Source organism: Falco cherrug, chromosome 1 (assembly GCF_023634085.1).
Source record: "Falco cherrug isolate bFalChe1 chromosome 1, bFalChe1.pri, whole genome shotgun sequence".
NCBI classification, from domain to species: Eukaryota; Metazoa; Chordata; class Aves; order Falconiformes; family Falconidae; genus Falco; species Falco cherrug.
The window spans coordinates 51325865-51340810 of NC_073697.1; the positions used below are offsets into that span (position 1 = coordinate 51325865).

General features: G+C 38.8%; 1 protein-coding gene across 2 annotated transcripts in view; it reads right to left on the minus strand.

Annotated features, from left to right (window-relative positions):
* Window positions 1-4747: 4747 nt before the first annotated feature.
* The window catches only part of MAN2B2 (mannosidase alpha class 2B member 2), a 31280-nt gene continuing 21081 nt past the window's right edge, over window positions 4748-14946 (minus strand). Inside the window, exons 10-19 of one of the 2 annotated variants that reach the window (XM_055713028.1) lie at window positions 14415-14548; window positions 11978-12234; window positions 9818-10009; window positions 8680-8932; window positions 8460-8570; window positions 8160-8352; window positions 7352-7501; window positions 6872-6984; window positions 5849-5979; window positions 4748-4969 (exon numbers count right to left, since the gene is read on the minus strand). In XM_055713028.1, the coding sequence (XP_055569003.1) occupies window positions 4888-4969; window positions 5849-5979; window positions 6872-6984; window positions 7352-7501; window positions 8160-8352; window positions 8460-8570; window positions 8680-8932; window positions 9818-10009; window positions 11978-12234; window positions 14415-14548 (1616 nt within the window). In that variant the 3' untranslated portion in view covers window positions 4748-4887. Of the gene's footprint in view, window positions 4983-5848; window positions 5980-6871; window positions 6985-7351; window positions 7502-8159; window positions 8353-8459; window positions 8571-8679; window positions 8933-9817; window positions 10010-11977; window positions 12235-14414; window positions 14549-14946 lie in introns of both variants that reach the window. The other variant, XM_055713019.1, reaches the window with a different exon arrangement.

The window sequence follows — 14946 nt, forward strand, 5'->3', positions numbered from 1 at the left end:
GCAACCCAAATTTTCCTACTCTCTGAAATTACCATCAAATGTAATGTTTTAAGACATAGATGTGTCTGTTTTAAGAGCCCAGATATTCTGTCTGAAAGCAGAAAATTTCTTTGAATTTTAAATTGTGTCCTATCTGGTTACCTTTCAGCACTAGATTCGCCTCTCTTCTGATGACATAAAGAACTGCTTTTCCATACTTGTAGTGGTGTCATGTGAATGTTTGCCATTGCACTTCTGCAACCCTTCATTTAAAGGCATTTTATGAAGATAAGATTTCTTTAGCTACTGTGTACACGCTTGTCAGCAGCCTTTTTCAGCCAACCTGATGAATCTTATGGAAAGCCAAAAAGACTTCAGATAAGTCTCTTTAGCTTTGGATAGGTTACACTGATACCAAGTCTTGCTCCTATCTTATCACACATTTCATTGTTATCTTGCTGAAATCTTGCCTTAATTCTTCCATCCTGTGAAAAGTACTTTCCTACTTTTGCCTTAACAGCAGCACAGCTCTATTGGCAGGGGCAATGGGGGAAGGCTGAATTCGAAGATCACACTCGCAGTGGCCCCAGCATCAGTGGGAAGCAATCCGGGATGCTACGCTGTAATATGCAAAGCATCTCGCTATCACCTCTATGGGTGCAGTTACATTAATGCAGTACCAGTGCCTTGTGTATTAATTAAGGCTTGTTTCACTAAGATTATAAGCATAGGAATGTAAAACAAATAATTTATACTTAAGCATTCATGTTATTTTTGGTACTACCAATCAAAGATGTAGAAGAAATGAAGTATGCATGTGTAAATTCAAGGGAAAAAAATAGTTTCTCTTGTATTTAAAAATCTACATTCATGCATTTAGTATTGAGTTACACAGCTGGCAGCTCCAGCTTGCAGAGTATTTTGTCTAGAAACTAGGTGAAGCTTTTTGAATAGTGCTGATCGCAGCTTATATTTACTCTGAAAGATGCTTTGGTTCTAATCCAAATCATCTACTGTCAAGAGATAAAATGAACTAGCAGACAGGAAAAGGCATTGGGAAAAAGGTTTATTTTTAGCCCTGGTTACTTCATTGCACCGTTTGACAACACAACCCCACAAATTCTCATCACGGTACTACTTAGTGGGTGGAAAAACACGGTGACAAAATTTCTTAAGCCAGCTTTGCTGCCAGGGTAAATGCATCACATGCAACAACCGTGTTGTCCAGGAAAGCATCTACAACAGAAAGATGAAAGATTCTTTCAAGTTTTCTTTTCTTTCTGCAACTTAATCTTAGTTAACCTTGGCAACTGCACCCATGAATTTGGATTCTGTAAATGTGTAAATTTTACCCACCCGTGTGCTGGAGATGCTCAGTGCAGAGGTGCTCTGTTCCTGGAGAGGCAGTGATAGCCAGGCTCCTGGATGCTTTGCACAAATCCGTCTTCCCAAAACTTTTCTCCATGGCATTCAAGGAACACCAGTGGAGACATACCGAAAAATACATTTGAAAGTTTTAAAGAGAGGGCCTAAACCCCCTCCCTCCTCCTTACCCATACGTCAGACTTGCTTGAGAGCTTGTAACACAAGTATTAATGAGACAGCAGCATTTTTGAGGTGTTACTGTCAGCTGGGAAATTTATTAATCTACAGCAGCATTGAGGAGAGTGTGTGTGAAACCAAAGGTAGTCAAGCGAGCTTGTAATTCTGCTGCATTGGAATAAGAAGATGGAGCATAAGCTGTTTACATTTCTTTGTTATGAGGAATTAATCTGAAATTTTAAAACTTGAAACGAAATTCTGAATCACTAAGTCAAGGACATGTTAATAGATTCTTTAAAAAAAAAAAGTTTTAAGTCAGATTTGCCTTTTCAAGATCTTCAAATCATAACAAGCACTTGCTAAAAGAAAGTTCTGGTGAAAACGGAAATTTGTCTTGTTGTGCTTAACTGATGAATCTTTCCCTCTTCCGACTCAAAGACAAGGTGGAAAGCATGCTATCACTTGGGGTTTTACACAGTACTTAACTTCCATGTAACAGACCTCATAACTTCTCATGACTGTCAGTGGTGTTCTATATGTTCTGTATGACACATGCACATTACTAATTTTGTCCAGCTATGACCCAAACAAAACCACTAAAACCTAAATCTGATATTAACTGTAGGACTCTTCTGGCACACTTATTTGTTAGCACAGAAAAAGCATGCCTAATTTATTTTTCAACTGTGAATAACAAATTATGTCTCAGTAGGAAAAACAGTTCCACAGCACAAATGGACTGACAAAACAAATATGGCAATTGTGGATACTGTAATTAATTTTAAAATTATTTTTAAGAGTGCAAGTGATTTTTTTACTTAAGTGATTAAAGAAAGTGATCTGCAAAAATTTCCTTTCAAAAGAGCATCAATGCATTTCTTGCACAATAGGAAAAAAAAAAAGCGGTCAGGGTACTGGCATCAAAACATTAATCAGCATGAATTTCTCAAGATAAATGCTAGCATGAATCTATTTTCTTGAGCTTGAATTTAGGTTTGCACCTGGTTTAATGTATAACAAAGGTTAGGCATTAGCTTTTCCTAGAAAGGAAAAAAAACTAATGGGAACATTGTTTCTTTTGTGAGTCCAAGTAACTAACATGTAGGTTTCAGCCATGTGGATGCAACTAGAAGTGTTTGAAATAGAACAGGGCAATGAGAAGGGCAGTGCAATGTAACAACCACAACCCTGCATTTGCCAAGCAGGGACAAAACCTGGTGTCTCCAGTGGCCGGCAGTAGCTTCCTTGCTGCCTTGTATCTGGGGTTTGCGTTTCTGCTACCCAAGCCACACCAGATGCCAGCAGACCACAAAGCCCACAGAGAAAACATGAAAAAGTGGCCCTGGGCACTGGAAAAGAAGGCAGTAAAACAGAGTTTACTAAGTTACACTCTTTGTCCTGAGACACAAATAGGACTCCACCAGCTGTTGAGGACATCCGTGTTTCTATTCCTCAAAATTACATAGAATGATGGAACAAATATAATTTGGCTTTCCAGACAAAATGAACCGACAAGACCCAGAAGAGCAGCATCTTGGAGGGTCTTCAGCCAGAAGCTGTGGACAAAATAAGTTGCTATCAGAAGATTCTGCATTTCAGACTTCTACCAGTTTCACTCTGACTGCTTGTCACATCCTCTTTCCCAGACACCCAAGTGCCCTTCTATCTTCTCCTGGCTCTGCCACTGCTACTTCCTTAACTCCAACCAAAATTAAAACCAGAACTTACTTACCCTAGCACAAATATGCTGAATGCATGTATGGCTTTTTCCTCTGCTTATAACATACATCCATCTTCTTTTCTTTCATGTGTCCCACCTGATGTATTTTTTTCTTTAAGTACAGAGTGGCCTGATTTCTATCAAGTCTTGATGTAGTACCACAATATTTCTCCTCACCATCTTGACACATGTGAAGGAAGAAAAAGGATGATTACTAAACAGGTCCCTCTACAGAGATTCAAATGCCTGCAGGCTTCCATTTGCTCAGGTTGAGATTTCTCGGGAAAAAGAACGTATAAAATATGCAACAACATCTTCTTCTAATAGGAATGCCATGCTTTTGACAGACCACAGTCCTAGATGCCTCTGGTGCAATACAAGATTTGACTCTGGCAAATTATTCCCTGATGGCCAATTGCACTGAAATAACTCCAGATAAAATATTCTGTGGTGGTTTTTTTTTGTTTTGGTTTGGTTTTAATCAGAAAGTCTCCACAAATTGAAGTAGATACCCCTCACCCCTCCCACCCCCCACCCCCCCAGATAAATCAGCTGGTAATGAGGTATTCCTGTTTATACTATCCTGCATATGGAAGGTTTTTGTAGAACTCCTTCCAACACAGCCTGCTAGAAACATAACCACCCGACATCTGGGAAAGCAGCACCCAGAGTTAGCAGCTGTAGGATCCTTCACTGCTTGGCCAGGATTGACCATGAAATTGCCCCCTGAAGATACAGTTCAATTTTTATAACCTACCAGCAAGTGTATTAGTGCATACCACTTCAGTCACAAAAAGATGAATTGTAATCATAGCCCTGTGTAACCTACGCAGCATACCCATTATACTACATGGCATAGCCAAGCAGGGAGTAAGAACAAAGGTACAAGCAAGGAAAATGACTTAGCTGAACTCATTTCATTTCCCAAATAAATACACAAAACAAAATGAAAAATAATGGCCATCACACTTTACTGCGTGATAGTTACAGTGCTGTATACTTCCCCTTTGGGCTTAATGTTTCAGGAAAATGGCTTTCACTGCAGCAGGGCAGGTTACATTAGCATATCACTAAATATTTATAGTGAAGTATGAAAAACAACCAAGAGAAAATATGAAACAACCTTTCCTCATCCGGTAACTGAATGTGGCAGTTTCTGCAGTGATTTTAATGAGATGCAGCCAGTTAGTATACACAGGCTGTCTACACAGAAGAACTGACCACCAGCGCAGCTCTTCCAGCGTAACTATTTCACTATAGCTACTCTGGAAGAGCCCTTTTCACTCTGCTTCCTTCCTTCTTGAACAGTGCCTCCACATGGAGGAAATTATAGCATTATTGAAGCAATCACTTTAAAACCACCCACAGCAAGCATGGAAATGTTCAATATGCTTGCACTGCAACACCAAGGTAATTTTTGCATTGAACACATTCCAGGAAAAAAAAAAAAAAAAAAAGAGTTGTAAATAACTAACCAACAAAAATACCCACAACTCAGGCCAACAGTTTAATTAAATTTAGAGTTTATTCCAAAATGACTATTTCTTTCATTAACAGCAGTAGAATTTTTTCAAGAATATCACTTATATCTTGAAACAAAAATTGGAAGCTAATATATATTCACTCCTGAAATATAATGTCAAACTTTATCGACCATGAAAATATACAAAGAAAGTCCTTATTTCCTTTGGGTGAACAGTTACTGTACAGTTTTCTGAGGTGTCTGTGCTGCTGGGGAATCCTGTAAAACACAAAAACATTGTATTAAAGAAGCTTTGCTCAAATTTATGTATTATTCTGTCTTAACAGTTTTAACTTATCCCTTCCTTAAAAGCTGGTGTTTGAGCAGATTCTCCTCCTTAAAGCTGTAAGTAGTGTGGAGCCACGTAGCCATTCATAATATTAAAATAATCAACAATCCATCTACTTTACGTACGCTGACACACAGAAAACATGAAACTACTCCCCAGTCATGCACCTTTTCTTCATCATGAGTAAACAGCAAGTAAGTTCCTAGCTGCAGGTCAAGCAGAGCTCTAAACTCTCACCTAGCCCGGCCCACAAACCTCTGCAATCTTTTTACCAAGGCACATATATGGATGCAAGTGACAGTAAGGACAACGTCCAAGCAACTAACTGGAATTGGAAATGAAATGAGGTCACCCACAGCATTAGACTTGAGTGTCAGCCCTAACTTGAATCTTATCCACACAGTCCTTTAAGCTGATTACAGTGGGGATTTTTAACTGCAGCTGTTTTTCTGCAGCACAGGCTTAAGCTTAGATTAACACAACTCATCAGCATCTAACAAAATCCATCTGTGTCAAAGTGTGAATTCATAAAGTAGCCACTTCTGTCTGGACAGGATGACTCCAGAAAGATTGCAAGATTTCTAACACTTCTAGGCAAAAGAAGCCATCAGAGAAATATAGCAGTCTAGTGCTTGCAGGGAATCTTCGCTAAATGCTCCAACTTGCAGGTTGCCACATAACAGCTCTGTCATATAGAACAACAATACATTTTTAATCTTGCAAATATTTTTATATTTTTAATTAGACTATTCATCAAGCTTCAACAACACTATGGACACCAACTACCTTATTCCACCTACCTTTGCTTCCTTTGCTTGGATATTGTTCAGTCTTCCATTTCCACCGCTTCATAGTGTTTACATCCCACGTGCCTGTGAGTGATCTCTCTTCCACTGCCATCACTGATCCTAATCCCTTTAGCAAAGACTTCGAGTAAAGAAAACACAAGGAATCAAACCACACTTTACTGAGAATAGCATCACACTCAACAGTCTAGTACACAGACCAGAGTAGAACTTTCATCTCTAGCATTGATCTGTTAAGCAAAGTAGTAGAGACTTTAAAAATCTGTTAGGTCATGCAACACAATGGCAACTTCAGATTCATCAGGCTTCAAACTAAGAAGCTGAGGTGCTGAGAGCACCTCTTCTAGCAAAGTTCACAACCTACTAATTTCTCCATTCAAAAGCTGAAACTCATGCTACAGTTTTCTAGCCAAAAGAGAACCCTGCACCTTGTTCCCCCTGCTTCTGTCATCGCAATCAAAAGTTCATATTTTAAAATACACCCCCACCCCCCCCCGCCATGCATTATAAAATAATCTACTTCTACATGAAAGGTCAAATAAACGAGAAACTGAAAATACACAGTACATAATGAAAGTGACCAAAGTTTCAACAACTCTCTGAAATAAACTATAGAGGAAAGAAATGGTTGTTTGCTTTAATCCTATCCACATTTCATTAACTATACATACAACTTGCAATAAGTAAAGAAACAGAAAAACAGAATCCCCCTCTCTGCACTGGTTAAGGTACTGCAGGAAGTGTTATACAACCAAGAGCTCAACAGAATGAATCTTATCGATATTTATGCAGAGCTTCATGCTGTGCCTATGGCAACTTCATCTGAAGTAATGGCTTCTGTGTTGCAAAGCTGAGTAAAAATAAGACCTGCTTCCCTCTGAGGTTAAAGTTATACTAGTATTTTTGTATCTTTTTGAGTCTTTAGCAAACAAAGATGTTTCATTCCAGAACCAGTTCTCTGTCTGGAACAAAACCACCTCAAGTGGTATTCTGTCTCAAAGGATCAGATTTACCTTCAAATTTACCATCACGGGCTGAGACAGCACAGGATCCTCTCCAACTTCATACAAATGCCTAATTCTTATCAGGACACGACTGAAGTCTGCGTCACCTTGCTTCTGTTTACCTTTAAGAGAAAACAAAATGCAAACATTTTCTTACTTTAAAAATAAAATCAACTTTTAAACTTTTTTTTTAAGCTTCACACTCTCTAATTTGAACTTATTTCTCATTTTTTTAAATTAGCAAGAGGACTAACATCAAGAAGTACCCAGCTCCCAGTGTTGACAGGAATGACACTAAAAGGCATTGGTGAACTCATGCAGGAGAAATATTTCACTATCTGAGTAGAGAAATCATATAGTACAATTAGCTTTCTTGATAGAGGAATTTAACACTTCGAATAAATAGAAGCACTAGCCACAGAAGATAGATAGAAAAGAAAGCCGGCTTCTTTAAGTGTAACATCCAGACACCCTTTTGAAGGCGCTTACCCATGCGGATGCTGTGGACCTGTTCTGCATGATTAGAGCTGTACCTCCACCCTGGAATGCTCAGAGTTTGGAGATGAAGATTAGGTGGGACAGTTACAGGTGAACCGTGGACTGAATTCTGAAGTTGTCTGGATAGCTTTGGTTTATCTCCTACATGCAAAATGAAACAAAGCAAACATCAAACACTGATCACACAGACAAGCCTGGCTAGGGTACTGTGGAAGGGTAAAGAGATTTTTGTTTGCTTTGCAAAGGCAGATGCAAAGCAGATGCTATGCTTTCTCCTCCAAGGCCTTCTGAGATACAAAGGAGAAAGCAGCACAATTTTAACTGCTGGAGAAGTGTATTAGAGCTCTCCATAAAGTAAATTTCACTGCAGCTTGAAGTTGCTGTTCCACGACGAGGCTTTAGTTTTAGTTAATAAGTCAAACAAATATTTTTAAAAGAATGACTCAGAAATGGTCATTAAGGACCCAGCATCCAGGAAGCTGATATACAGTGCACTAGTTACTTTGCACTAATCCCGTGTGGACACTTTGTTCTCATTAGATGCTTTAAAATTTATTCTTTTCTGAAAGTAGAGATAATTACATAACAAGAGAAACATTTCATACACTTGGACAACATCATCTTTGAAATTAATGCAAATTAATTAGCAGGCTCTAAACCTGCCTCCTAACTCACTGTATACTAACTTTGCCACATAGGACGCTTGAAGTCTGCATTTACAAAATTAATAACATAAATCAAAGCAACGTAAATAAGCCATTCAGATCCTAAAGACAGCACAGGAGATGGAATGAGTTACCTGATAATGCTCCAAACATTGCTACTGGCCTGTGTTCTAATGCCAGTCCACTTGTCCGATACAAAATATTGGTGAGAGCCTTGGTTCCTAAAATAAGCCAAATCACAGGGCGAACAACTGAAGAATCATTCAAAGTGAGATTGTAATTCAGGTCCCACTGAAGGTTGTTCCATAGTCTCCTGTGAAGCATCACCTGTATTGGGAAGGTAAACGTCACAGGAGTAATCAGCCACCATGCTTTATTTATATTATCAGCAGCCATGAAATTATGCTCTCCTAGAGGGAAAAAAAACCAGTTACCTCCACTTGTCCATTTCCTTGACTTGAGACACCATGAGCTCTCTCTGCAAGCAGTACCAGCCTTGTGGTATCATCTTCAATGTAGGCAGTCTGGACCATAGGATAATAGTTCTGAAAACATACACACAGTAAACCATGCAGTGATAATATTAACCTAGGTAACAGTAATGGAGAACGAAGGTAAGACACAACAGACTTTGGATTCCGCCTTTGTGCCTACCCGAGCCACTGTGTTATTCACATATGCCTTGAATGGTCTTTTCTGGATCTGATATCCATTGCTGTCAGTGTAGAGTAGCTGCTTGGTGTTCAAATTCGTGCTCGTTCTTAGAACTGCTTCACGATTTAATTCCAAAGGCCCAACGCTGTATTCTTGCTCTATCCTATGGCAAAGCAACTTTCCATCATAGCCTTCTGGTACTGTATACATCCTGGTATACACTGCATATATGTAATCCTGAGAAGTAACATTACTATAAAAATGAGAGGAAAGATATGCAGAGTTTATAAAGTGGAGCACTTGATTAGTTATGTCAAGACTTGCAAGTCATTCACAATGTCATCATACACAGACAACTTTTTTGCCTGTTTTCTATATATTTTATGTAAATATGCAATTATTTTTAATTTTAACTTAATTTTCAGATGTACAGATATTCAACTGGAGTGATATCCTACAATTTTCTTTAGTGTTGCAAGTGTAAAGAGGCCTTTTCATTTGATTAGAGAGGCTGTGCTTTTCTCAAAGTTAACAACAAATTTTGAAGTAATTATGACTCCCTAAGGGACACATTTACTTGTACAGAATACATGTATTTTTTCAATGGGGGGAATATTCATTTTGATTGCAGAATGTCACTGTTTTCCAAAGGTCCTTCTCAACTACAATCCTTGTACAATGCCATGTAAAAGAAAAGACTTCAATCAAATAACCAGATTTTAAAGAGGGTGAAGGGGTTATAGGCTGTTATAATTTTAACAGTAAGAAGTAGCTAGTTCATCAGGGGTCAGAGTGATGTGTAGGACTCATTTCTCCTTTCTCTAATTTGTTTGTAAGAAAGATATTCACAGTTATAAAAATGAACCCATTTTGTCCAAATTCCACCCATGTAAGATGATAGCTGCAATTTTCATTGAATTGTAACAAACGAGGGTCCCAACAGAAGCTGCAGTACAAAATGACCCACAGAAGGTAACTGAACGATCTTCACCTCCCTTCCTGCACCAATATGCGCTATTTAAAGGAGGTGCTTCCTCAGCACTGCATTTAGCAGATGCATGCTAGTTCTTTTGTCCAAGTCCTAAACAGTGAGCTCTGCGAAGTGCTCCAGTGAAGTGAAGCTGTAATGGTGTTGTACCTGTAGAAATACTGCCGTATCTCTGTCATCAAGTTTCCAGAAACTATTTCCAATCCCACTGCTTGTGATACTGGAACAGCTGAAGCATTTGGGGCAAATAAGTAGTTATCTGAAATGGGTCCTTTCATCACATCTCCATTCACATGGTACTCAAGGAACTCCTGGGTCAACTGGACAGTCTGGTTAGTCTCCCTGAGAATCCACAACAGAGGAAAAATGATATTACTTACAAACACATTTTGTACATAATAGATGCAAAGCTGAACTGCAACAGGAATGAGGCCGGGAATGTAAGAAAAAAGAAAGTATCTGTTTCCTCAAAGTGGGTAACTAATTCTATAAGATTTAGGAAATGAGGACAGCAGAGAAATAAGGTGTTTCTCATTAAGACATCTGTCAGTGTGTAAATAAATGGAGTTTCTATGTAATTTTATACTTTCAAAACCCAGAAACACCTCAAGACAGAAACATCATCGTTAGCTCATTGTTTTGATGTAAAAGTTGCTACAGGACCAAATCCCACCCATTCTACAAAAATGAGGTATGTTACACTATATTAATGAATAATCAACCAGGTTTCTTTAATTGACTTTGTAGCTAGGTGAATCAGCATGATGCAAGTTTCCCTATTACTGGTAAGGAACATAACAGCAACAGTATAGCAAAATTTACACTGACTCAGTACCTACTTTGTCTCCTCCTTTTTCCCCAGAAGCTTACAGTTTAGCTATTCATGACTCAGTATTCCAGTATTTGGAAAGTCATATGAAGGCAAGTTAAGATGCGATTGCCCTCAGCTACCTGCTGTGCTCCTCTTTTGGAGCCTTGCTGGCAAAACAGGAAAAATCACTTTGTCTGGCATATAAACTTAAACTGTCAACTGTTTTAGCTAGTGTTAATACAGCAACCTACAAATTGTAATGACTGAGAAGCAAAACATATTCGAGTCTTTTCTGCTATCCCCATTGTGCGGCATTTCCAGTGCAGGGGCTTGACCTAGAATAGAAGTTCTGTTGCAGTTAAACTTTATAAGGCTTCACAGTTGAAGATCACAATTTTTTTTAACCTTTCCTCCCATTCTGATCTGACACCTCGCTCTTACCCATTACCCAAAGCAAACTTCCTGAAACTCAAACATTGTGGGCTTGCCAGAAGGCTTGTGAAGAAAGTGAATATTCCATTTCTGCTACATGCTGAATTCCAGCTCTTTCTGCCTGCCAGAACAGGATGGAGAAAAATGGAATTTGAGTTTAGATATTTATTATTCCTCATTAAATTTGTCATGGAATCTGGAAAGTTAGAATCTGGAGCCACTTTGAGAAAGTACTTACTCCAGGGCTCTTGGTTAAGGCCCATCTGTATATACTTTTAAAGCTGATTTTAACTATACTGGACAACAAATTCTTGCTCTAGGAGGTGGAATTATGAACAAAACCACAAAGGTGAAAGAGGTCCAGTAGTCACTAGGCCAATGTCAAAGGGGTCAAATCTTCCATCAGTTTATAGCTGACAATCAATCCCGAGCAGGCAAAAAGCAGCACAGTTCCACTGAAGCTGAAGGAATCAAGCTGACTCACATCAGCGGAGAAAGACAATCTGCAAACCCCAAATCTCACACAGATCTTGACTGTTCTTCCATTTTATCTCCTGATTCAATGGAATTTCTTTAGTTAAATATTACCTTGCAAAAAGTTTTGTAGTTTTCTACCACAGAAAGAGTGATACAGGACTTGGAAAACACTAGTGATTAGTAAGAGAAAGCTCTTGCTTTATCACTTAAGGCTCATTGTACAGCCATAATGTATGCGTTTACTTATTTATTTTTAATACAAACACATAATCGTCTTTAGAACTAAAGTACAATGAGATTCTGCTGATCTACTAGTTAATACTGTGATATCTTATCTTAGACCAACTGCATGGTTAAACAGGGCAACAACATTACAGAAATAGTATGGAATCACACCTATGCTAGTGTTGACATTTCCTGTAGAAAAGGAAGACATGTGAGCTGGAGAAAAAAATGAATTGTGAAGAATATAAAGGAAATTTTATTCGTTAAGTCTCAGAATTAAGGCACATGACATAGTCCTTGAACTGATTTTTACAAAACGTTTTACAGAATCTGAAACATTATTAAAAACAAGCAGGTAATCTCACCTCTCTGTAATGCTCTGCATTAGATTCGTGTTTTGGTCAAACAAGACCTGGTAGCAGTTGTTAACCACAGGAAGCAACTGTCGACTTTGTTTATTTGAACGAGTTATGTCTTTTCGCTTGTACTTGACTGATCTTCCAATAAATGCAGACTGCTTACCATTCAAGGGTCTAACATTGTATTTTCTGTAGCTCAGACCACTTACTGCAACTAGAATATACAGATCATACGTAGAATGGGACCCCACCGAGCTTTGAACCTGTATGTTAACATACACAATGCTCCATTACAGAAAATCAGTTAGCAAGACAACTATCTTCCTGTGTTATAAGCCCTAAATTACAAAAATTAACTACTACTTTAAAAATAAGTTTCTAAACATGCCAATCTTAATTCTCAATTACAATGTAGATCTACAATGTAGATCCATGCTGCTTTTAGTTGCACGTTCGGTGAACTTAGTATTCAGTTTAGCCTTTCTAGTGAAGGAAAGAGGGTCACTAAACAAATTACAAGGTTAGATCTTATTTTAATGTCAACATGAAGTCATAGATCTTGATTAAGAATGCATTGCAAAATGTCCAGATGAGCAGAATAATCACAAATTAAACTAAACAGTCAATTGGCAGAAAAGAGACTGAAGCATAAGCGATGTCACTAGTGCAAGTATGAGAAAACTTGCGGCAAGAGGAGGAAGCACTTAGACATGCCCTCACCTTAAGGAAGGGACACGGAGAGGGAGGTAGAAGCAGGTGGCACACATATGAACAGTAACAGACCACCAGTGTTACTTAGTATCAAAATACCTTAAACAACAGTTCTTAATCCTCTTTCAATTACATGTATCCTGCCCATTAATGTTATATAATTTAGTACCACTTTTGGTTTGGGGCAAGAAAATGGGACTAGGTAAATACTGTATAGATTACATGGACAAAGAGGTTAGTTATGACTAACCAGAAATTAAAACAAGTTGTCTGTACCTTCAGCCTGTGGATTGGAATATGTCAAGTTATTCACACCTCAGACTTCCTAACCTTAGTGGTACCAACAGGGCCTGCTCCCATTCTCTTCCTTCACTGTACAACTCATGCATGCAGTACAGAGGAAGGCAGAGTGCTTGCCAAGCCTCTAGTCCTCTCAGCCACATACTCACATCAGGGTTCTGAGTTAAAAACTTCTTTCTCTCAGAAGGAAAGAGGGTGTGATATGAGTGTACTTTTGAACGGTACGTATTGGAAGAAAAAGCCCCCAAATCACCTTCTCATTACTGGTAAAGAAATTTCATTTAGCCTTAAGTGACTATCCAAATGCATATATGGGTAACTTCCAGCAAAAGAGAGTACAGATCACCTCTATAGAACAGAGAACTTTGTCTTTTTAAAATAAAGAATGACAGCTTGACTTTAGGGCATCCAAAATATTGAAAGAAACGCTTTAAATATGTCAATCCCCTTGTATCTTAAAATGCTAATGTAATTCAGATGGCAGGACTTCTGGGAGGTAAGTGGCTGACAGGTAAGCATGACCTTGTGCTAACCCAGGAGACTGACGGCTTCCCAACGAGAGCTGCACGGTCTTAGAGCAGCGTCATGTACATACAGCAACAGTAGACAGCTGCTGTGCATCGCTGCCCGACTGCAGTGTACCTTGATGCGTGCAGGTAGTCATAAGCCACAGGTAATAGAAACTAGGTCCAGCTGGCAGAACTTACCGAGCTATCTGGCATCTTGGGGACAGAGAGTAGCATCTGGAGTTGTGTCATGCCCCTTCAGGCCTTACATGCAGGAGGCATTCCTACAGGTTTATCAAGCCACTGACGGTGATGCACTCCCTACAGCAGATGCTCCTGACAAAGGCTGGGGCTAGGTTTCACTTGAGGCTACTTTCTTCCCTCCCAGGGAACAGCTGGCCTTGTCTTGGAGCTTGGCTATGACAGAATGAGCTGTCATATGGCAGCTGACTGTCAGCAGTTTCTTTTGGGCTTGTAACTAAAGACCTACATCTCTTAAATCTCTTCTCCTCCCCAAGGCAATCTGTCAGTTGTACAAACAGGACTGTCAATTGTAGGGCAGGGCTTCAACCAAAAAGGCTTTAATGGAAACTGTGTTTTATAGAAAGAAAAGCAAGATTAAAAGTGCCAGATCACACACACAGCAGGCATACAAAGGACAAACCAAACACACTAGAAGAGCAGGAGGCCCTTTTGGAAATTTAAAAAAAAATATCTAGTTGAGAGACCAGGCAAGTAAAAAAGAAAAAAAAAAGACCAACAAAAAACCCCCCAAACATTTGGAGGACTAGGAAAATCCCAGTTTGAATTGATACTTGTTTTCACTGTAATACTATATATTACCACATTTTGACAGGAGGTAGGACCCAATCAGTGAAAACTGACAAGTGAATGAAAAGCAACAGAAGGAAACGAAGTTGAAATACCTGTGCTGGTACAGAATGTCCCAGTTCATCATATACAGTCATTGCCGTGTGGCTGACAGAAACCGTGACAAAGGTAGTGATGTTCCATGCCAGTGGATTATAAACAACAACATATTGGTCAACATCTGTAGCACCTTTGTGTATGCAAACAAAGCTATCAGTCACAAACCCCATGTATTAAACTGTGATATTAAAAAGTATTTGAGAGATCTGTCTAGGTACAACCATCTTAAGATATTTTAACATAAAAGCCCACAGTAAAACTTCATGATTGCAAAAAGGAAAACATCTTATAGTACTTCATAAAATCAAAAGCTCTTCTGCTTTATTCTATTCTTTACCCAATAAAGAGACCACGTATTCAGAAAATGACACCCTAGTTGAACGTAAATGCATTTAGTGAAAATAAGCAGCTTACCACAACTCACTGTCATGCAGTATTAACTTTATCAGACTTATACAGAAGATCAAGTGAGAAGTCTAATCTAAAAACAACCCTGTAAAAAACCAAACCAGTGTGTCGTGCAGCCCA